General features: G+C 33.6%; 1 protein-coding gene across 6 annotated transcripts; it reads left to right on the top strand.

The window, feature by feature from the left end:
• Positions 1–215: 215 nt before the first annotated feature.
• Positions 216–3,848, top strand: LOC149147185 (cytochrome P450 86A22-like). Of its 6 annotated transcripts, none has more exons than XM_089438818.1 (4): positions 216–651; positions 919–1,007; positions 1,520–1,567; positions 1,677–3,848. In XM_089438818.1, the coding sequence occupies exon 4, from the start codon at positions 1,783–1,785 to the stop codon at positions 3,370–3,372; it is 1,590 nt and encodes a 529-aa protein (XP_089294944.1). In that variant the 5' UTR covers positions 216–651; positions 919–1,007; positions 1,520–1,567; positions 1,677–1,782; the 3' UTR covers positions 3,373–3,848. The 6 variants fall into 6 exon arrangements, with proteins under 6 accessions (XP_089294944.1, XP_089294942.1, XP_089294940.1 ...); XM_089438816.1 differs by having other exon boundaries at positions 216–686; XM_089438814.1 differs by lacking the exon at positions 1,520–1,567 and having other exon boundaries at positions 218–651.
• Positions 3,849–8,592: the final 4,744 nt, after the last annotated feature.

Raw genomic sequence — 8,592 nt, 5'->3', positions numbered from 1 at the left:
AATTTAGAAATTAGTGTATCGATTGCGTGTAAGATTTGAGGAATTATTGCCCCAATCTAGCGATAAAATATTAATATTTGCTGATTATGGTTCAACTGTACATTGCAACTTTTGAATTTTTGCTGTGAGGAGAGGTGAGAGTAGGAGAGAAATGTTGTGATTCTGTAAATATTTTGTGAGTATGGTGTGAGAAAAGCAGTCGACCCACCAACCCACTTTCCACACACATTTCTCATCTTCCCTCCACCACCCAACGACAAGAGTAATTACTTGAATAGACATCGAACAAAATTGTGCGGAGTTCTTGAGAAACATTGACACACCATAAAGGAGCAACGGTGTGCTCTACAGACTGTCACAGTAAAGGCAATTCCTATGCGATTATGCCTGCCACAAACAGCTCTGCAGGCTATATATAATAAGCCAGGTCTGCAAGCAGTTATTAAGGAGATAAGGTGGATGAAGCCTGTTCCTTCTTCAGAGGCCCTGTTTCTTTAGGTTTCTGCAGACTGCCAGGCCTCTGTGGTCATCCTTGGTCTTCATTAACTAGTCTCTGCAATATCCTGCAAGATTCTACGAGAAATTATCTCTTGAAGCAGTCATCAAGAAGGAACTGCAGTATAATCGTCAACTTTGCGTGAGGCTGCAGAGGTTTGAGACTGAGGACAGGATTAAATTTGTCTCAAGTGAGGATCATTGACAGATCAGAGGATGATTATTATTGTTTAGTTTCTAAGGGGAGAACATATATACAATGAATACATACATAAGTTCTTCTTCAGTGATTTTTGATCGGTGTTTTTTGTTTAAAAAAAAAATTCATAAATGAAGATGCTCTTTCATTTACTTTATTTGTATTTTGGACTGGCAGAATTCAGGTCAGCTTGACTTCAATTGTCTTTGCATGAATTGGAACAGAGAACTAATGGCGATTTAGAAGGCTATTTTAAACTAGAGTTGGATCATCAGCTATTGGGGAACGAAATATTTGTGTGGAAGATAAGAAGGTTAGAGAACTTTATCTTCATTATTATTGTGTCATTGATGCCGTTTTTCTTTTGGGTTTTTGAATCTGTTAGTGAGATTAAGACAGATCCTGAACAAAGCTTAGGTCATCTGGAGAAAGTAGGATGGATACATACAAATGTATTTGTGTGTATCTGCTGTTTCACTATTTTTCGTTTTTATGCAGTCATGTTCTTCATTATGACAAGGCAGGCTTGATAACCACCCATGCTTGTGTAATAACAATCCCCATCTTAATTCTGTTGGAGATAATAGGATTGCCAGGCAGTTGTGTGAATGTATATGTATAAGCAGTTTGAGGTCTTAATTGCGTTGGATAGAGTAGGATTGCTAGTTGGCCATGTGTGTTGACAATTATGTGTATGAAAAAGTCAAGGTTTTATACTTCTCTGCCCTGGTTTTAACCAGGGCGCTATTTCATGTGTCTACCATGTGTGTATATATAGAGACATGGTTGGAGTAGGATTGATATTCTGTATGTGTGTATATGCAGTCATGGTCTTTCCGAGTTGCAGAATTTCGAGTATGCTAGCATAGCCTTGTATGTATGAAGTCATGGTCTTCCTTTCATGTTTAGAGATGGGATATTGGATGAATATGGTCCAACTCTTTGCTGGAATTTAATGGCTAATGAGCTTTGCTTTCACCAGGAGGAAACCAGTCTCTAATCAGTACCAGGGAAAACTGCAACTAGATCAGCCTTGAAGGGTTTTACGGTATAACGAAAGGTCAGATCAGCAGAAAACACTTACAGCAATGGAAGTTTCCACAGGGATATTGATACTTGGGGCAATAGCAGCATATATTGCATGGTTTTTGACCATGACAAATCGTTTTAGAGGTCCTAGAGTGTGGCCAGTGGTGGGAAGCCTGCCAGGACTGTTACAGAACAGGGAAAGAATGCATGACTGGATTGCAGACAATCTCCGGAAGGCAGGAGGAACATACCAGACATGTATCTGTGCCATCCCCTTCCTTGCAAGCAAACAAGGGCATGTAACGGTAACATGCAATCCAAAAAATTTAGAGCATATTCTTCGCACACGTTTTGACAACTATCCCAAGGGGCCACAGTGGCAGGCAGCATTTCATGACCTGTTAGGGGATGGTATCTTCAACAGTGATGGTGAAACATGGTTGGTGCAGAGGAAGACTGCGGCTTTGGAGTTCACTACAAGGACTCTGAGAAATGCCATGGCTCGGTGGGTTACCCGGTCGATCAAGGGCCGACTATGGCCTATCTTGGCAGAGGCCCAAGACCTACACAGAGCTGTTGATTTGCAGGATCTTTTGCTCAGGCTTACATTTGATAACATCTGTGGTCTGGCATTTGGCAAGGATCCAGAGACATTGGCCCCAGGTCTTCCTCTTAATCCCTTTGCTACTGCATTTGACAATGCCACTGAGGCTACTCTGCAGCGTTTTATATTTCCTCAAGTGATATGGAGGCTTAATAAAATGCTGGGTTGGGGCATGGAGATTGAGCTTCGTCAAAGCGTTGCCAAGGTTGAAAAATACTTGTCTGAGATTATTAAACTGAGGAGAGTGGAATTGTCTATTCAGTCCCAAGGATCCAAAGGAGGAGATCAAGCTAAAATTTCTCAACTACAACAACCACATGATGATTTGTTGTCAAGGTTTATGAGGAAGAAGGACGGGGATGGCAAAGCCTACTCGGATACTTTCCTGCAAAATGTAGCTCTGAATTTCATTCTTGCTGGTAGGGATACTTCATCTGTGGCCATGAGTTGGTTTTTCTGGTTGATAATTCATAATCCCCAGGTTGAAGACAAAGTCATTGGGGAAATTTCCGAGGTTTTAACCAAAAGTAGGGGCAAGGACACTTCAAAATGGATTGAAGAGCCCTTGGTGTTTGAAGAGGTTGATGAATTGCTTTACCTAAAGGCTGCACTAACTGAGACTCTGAGGCTCTATCCCTCTGTTCCACAGGACTCTAAATATGTTCTCAAGGATGACACCTTACCTGATGGCACATTTGTCCCTGGGGGAACTGCTATAACGTACTCAATCTATTCAGTGGGGAGGTTGGAATCCATATGGGGGCCTGACTGCTTAGAGTTCAAGCCTGAGAGGTGGATACAAAATGGCCGGTTTGAACCTCCTCAGGACTCTTATAAGTTTGTTGCATTCAATGGAGGACCTCGGATCTGCCTGGGTAAGGACTTGGCCTATTTGCAGATGAAATCCATCGTTGCTGCAATTCTACTGCGCCATCGAATTTCATTGGTTCCTGGTAATCCAGTTGAGCAGAAAATGTCACTGACTCTGTTTATGAAGCATGGCCTCAAGGTGTTTCTTGAACCGAGGAATCTTTGTGCGTACTAGAGGATATTAGTGAATTATGGACTGCACATTTACAGTTAAAATAACGTTAAAGATCAGACTTATTACCATCCTGAAGGGTTGGCAGCCTAGCTAGCTAAATGGTTGAACTATGCAACTAGGAGCAGTAGAATGAAGCTACCTGTTTCCGGTTCTGTGGATGTCATTGGGAGCTTACATTCAAGTAGCTTATTTTCAGTGTGTTCATGTGCTGCACTATCTGCAATTTAGACTGCAGATGTATGGCAAATTTCACAGAATAATATTTTGTAAGTGATGTATGGGAAATCAGACAGTCAATTTAGATCATTAAATCTTATTTTGAAGAAGGCATATTGTATTAAAGATTGCCTTCTTGTTTCTTAGCTTTTGAGATAGAAAAATTTCGTCTAGATAATTAGGTATTGAACATGCTTTTGCAATTCAGATTGCTGTATTTCATTATAAATAAAGAATTACTGAATTCATTGTTATTTTCATGGATTGTGAGTCTTGAAAACACAAAAGAGGGCGCAAAATTCATTGTGTTAAAACTTCAGGTTTCTTTATTGGTGAATTCCCAAGGCTTGAAAACTGAATATTTTGAAAGGATCTCCTCTTTGGTCATCGTTTGAAGGCCAAAATGTTCAAGTTTCAACCGCTGACCTGAACAAACCTTTGTGATTATTGCAGTCTGTCCAAATTGATCCATTCTTTAAGTGTACTCCCCTAGACAGGGTTGACAAGAACATTGGGTTCTGATAAAGTTTATAAAGTTTTCTCCGAGAATAAGACTAAAATATTTCCATTTCTTTTATTATGTAATAATGACCAATAGCAGAGATTTATTATCGTTCTGAGTCCAACAGTGCTCAGGAGGACACATTTATTTTCACAAAATGAACCACCATATGTTCCAAGTTATATAGTACCAGAGTTTAAGAATCTCTATTTATTTCCATGAACCAAATCAATTCCCACATTAGAAGAGTTCTTGCAAGTCTTGGAATCTGTATTTTCGTATGGAATAAATTCATCACCACTTTTGAATATAATCTGAAAGGGGTCCCGTGCAGATTAATTTTTGGGTGAGGGGGCATAGTTAAGCCTACATTCCCCGCAGTCCGACATTCAAAACTCTATATTTGTTTCACTACAAACTTTGTTTCTGGCTAAAAGTCCTTGTGCATTCACAGTATAATATTCCCAGTGCTGATTATTATTTCCATTAAGAACAATCAAGAACCGAACGGGGCCTAACTCATGCATTGCCCAAGAAATTTGAAGCCTGCATTGCAAGAAATCTTTGAGAAATCTCCTGGAAATATTTGGTTTATTGGCGTTGGCCGTCGTCTAATGATAATATATCATCAATGGTTTATACGTTTATATCAGCTTCTGATACAAGCTATATTATTTAATTAAATCGCCAGTTGCTATCTCAGAAAGAGATTATAGCGTAACAGCATAAATCTATGTAATTATTATCTATACTCTCGTAGTCCAGAGCAGGGCTGTTATATCCCTTGTGCTCCCTAATACTTCATGTTTTGTTATTTTGTTAAAGACTCGGATCTAGTCAGTTGTGTGTAAATCCATACTTCAATTATTAATTAATTTTAGGTAATATTTATATATGAGATGCTTTTGTCTAAATTCAGGTTATGGCCGGAGATTAAATAGAAAAACTAATTTAGAGAAACAGCTAAACAACAAATTTTGAAAAAAAAAAAAGGATTTTTTGAAAATGTTAAAATTGATTAAGTCAAATTTTGAAAAGTCAAATATTTAAATGAATAAGTTAATTTTTTTATTAAAATATAAATAAATAGGAATAAAATTGAACTATTAAATTAATATTTTATTATATTAATCAAATAATGTTTAAATGAATAAGTTAATTTTTTATTAAAATATAAATAAATAGGAATAAAATTGAACTATTAAATTAATATTTTATTATATTAATCAAATATTTATATTGAATTATATTAAAACTAGATATTATATTAAGTCAAATATTCGGATTCCAGAATTAAATTATTTGAAATAAAAATGCTATACATCATGATATAAAATAAATTATTTAGATTTAAATGATAAATTCAAGCCATATTTCATACCAAAAAAAATAAAAATAAAAACAATAATAATAAAATTCTTTGAATAAGAAGAAAATTAATATAGCCAAGATTAGAACAAACTCATCATGAGCTCCATAGTGAAACGGGTCGTCGGGCAGTTCCTAAAACACCATGGATGGAAAAGATCTGCCATAATATGAACATCGAGGATCACTTCCTCTTAGAATGCCCCGCCTACAACCACATTAGATCTCAGTTTCATAATCTTTGTTGCAACACTAACCTTCCTAGCCTTTTAGGAAGTGAAAATTATAGTGAGCTTGGGAGGCTTCTCTACAAGCTTTTTGAGCATAGGAATAAAATCTTAAATCAAACTAAATAATTGGTTTATTAGGTCCCATAGACCAAAGTTTGGTCTCATTGGACTTTAACTATCATCATCATCAATAAAAGTGAAAACCTAAAAATTAAAATCAAATCAAATAAAGCCTAAAAATTAAAATAAAATCAAATAGATTTTTAGTCTAGGTATTAAAGAAATAAAAATAATAAATTCTAGTCAAACTTAAAACAGGGCTCTTCACAAAAATAAAATAAAAATAAAAATAAATAAATAATAATAAAAAAATGAATAATAAAAGGAAAAAGCTACCAATTAAAATAAAATCAAATAGATTTTTAGTCTATCTATTAAAGAAATAAAAATAAGGTTATTGATCAATATTATTCAATTCAATTTAATTGATTTATTAATTAAATATTATATTCATTCAATTTTTTTTAGTAAATTTAATGGCTCAAAAAATATAATAATAATAAATAAAATATAATTAATTAAGAAGAAAGAATAAAGACTCAATTATGACTAATCTTCCAACTATTATCCTTGTTTAAATATAAATTTTATTTTATTTTTTTATATTCAATTTATTATGTATAATTATAATGATAGTTGTTTTTTATATTTAATTTCTTATATATATTTAGAAAAATTGTTTTTCCGGGAAAATAATAGAAATTTCGATTTTGATAAATAAGGCCAAAATCTTTAAAAATCTGTCAAATTTCAATATACCTAATGTAATGTACCCTCCATTCTAATTGTGCTAAACCCATTTTCACTATCAAAACAAAATTCAAACACACCTATTATTAAATTAAAAAAAAACAAATCTTTTAATTTATTTATATATATTCATATTTAAATAATTATAATATTATTATAATAATATTTTTGAAATCCACATAACATACTAACCCACTAACAGCTTATGCAATAAGTTCACTTTTATTCATGTATATGAGATAGGTCACAAATTAATTCATCAATAAATGTGACTTCGCCAAAGTTATGAGCATTAACTGAGTGCAATTAATCACAACATGTACTAGGGAACTCGACATCTCCTATAAAGGTAAATGTAACTGCAGGCAACATCAACTGTAAGCTGTATGCTGGTTCTAATTTAGAAATGCAAGTAAGTATCTCTGCGCTAAATGCCTTTGTTTAACTCTTTGATATCATGAGGAGCAGCAGCCTGTTGATAGTCCGTGGCTAAAATGGCTCTAGGGATAAGAGTTTGAGGCTATTTTTCCGGTGTTGGGTAATAAATAATATATAGTTTCTGTTCAGGTTTTGTTTGTCAGCGTTGACACGGATAATTGATGAGGTATAATAAATATGAACACCTAAGCGTCAGAGAGTACAATAATATGATGTCCAGGACGTTAATGCGAACAGGCAGCGTGTCATGAGAAAAGGGTGGTTGTTGCAGGGAGTCCATCAACCGAGGATTACACATTCATCTCTGAACGTACGGAATTGGTTGAAATCACTCCCTAAGTCAATCGCTTAAATGTTCGCCACCCTACCAATTCATTCATTACACACACACATTACACCTCTGTATTGGCCATGTGAGAGTGTGGTGAGACCAACTCCATGCAAAACGTAACGTAGGTAGAGAAGCCATGGGCTGAGAAACAATCCCATGGGTGAAAGCTCTTTTTTGGTCCAGCGTTGATGCATCAAATTATGATGGTGGTGGTTTTGAGGATGGTGGATCTATGTTTTCTTTAATGGGTAAATTTATTTCTCAGTCTATTTGGGTACACTTATTTCTCAGTTTATAAACTTATTAATGTTGTTTGGTTGTAAATATATTTTTTAGATTTAAATAAGTTTAAATTTAATGGTAGGTATATACAATCCTATTTCATTAATGACTTGTTAAATATTGGTTGTTTTTTGTTATGCATCATAATAGTGAAAATGGAAAAATATTTTTTTTGAGTAATTATCACACTCATTTTATTGGGAATCAATTAAGTGGTTTAATAGCTATTCATTGAATTATTTGTCTATTAAAAAGCAATGGTAAGTATTTGGAAGTTAGACTTATAGGTTTTGGTGTAACTAAAAACTTCAATTTCATATAAGAGCCTTCTCCCCAATTCAATTCCTTTAAATAGTGAGTATGACAATTATTCCAACACCCTAAACTCCATCTTACATAAAAATATTTAATATTTACATTTGTGAATAGTACCATAATCTTACAATTTTTATCCACTTCACTGAAATTTTGTTCAGAACCTTGTAATAAACAAATTAAAATCAAAATTTTATCAAATTTCAAACAAGTTTCAACTTGATATAAAACTTTATCATGACTTGTGGGTACTTTCAAGGATAAGTCTAAATGTAACACTATAATTTAAATGATTCACTAACTTCTGGTCAAAGTCAAATAATAGATATAAGTAAGTAATATCCACCACCTTGCTAGATAGCATGCTATCTTCAATGTATATAAATTTTTAAATTTAAAACTAATTTAAATCTAACAATTTATATATATGACTAGCTTATCCAAGTGTAACACTATAATTTAAATGATTCACTAACTTTTCTGTCAAAGTCAAATAATAAATATAAGTAAATAATATCGACCATCTTACTAAATAAAATAACTTTAAATGCTATCTTCAATATATAAATTTTTAACTTTAAAACTAATTTAACTCTAACAATTTATATATATATATAATTGGCTGCAACATTTAATTAGCTCAATAAATAACTTCTTGAAACTTTCAAAGATAAATTAGTTTAAATGTAACCATATAATTTATATAATTCACTATTTTATTTATGAAA

This window comes from Pinus tabuliformis, chromosome 9 (assembly GCF_031772625.1).
Source record: "Pinus tabuliformis cultivar Carrire ecotype Pingquan chromosome 9, CPIR1, whole genome shotgun sequence".
Lineage (NCBI taxonomy): Eukaryota > Viridiplantae > Streptophyta > Pinopsida > Pinales > Pinaceae > Pinus > Pinus tabuliformis.
The sequence above is the reverse complement of the archived record's forward strand: the minus strand, read 5'-3'. Positions and strand labels throughout refer to the sequence as shown.

What these genes read in the sequence shown, in the direction of transcription:
- LOC149147185 (XM_089438818.1), top strand. Translation starts at nt 1,783, where the DNA reads ATGGAAGTTTCCACAGGGATATTGATACTTGGGGCAATAGCAGCATAT.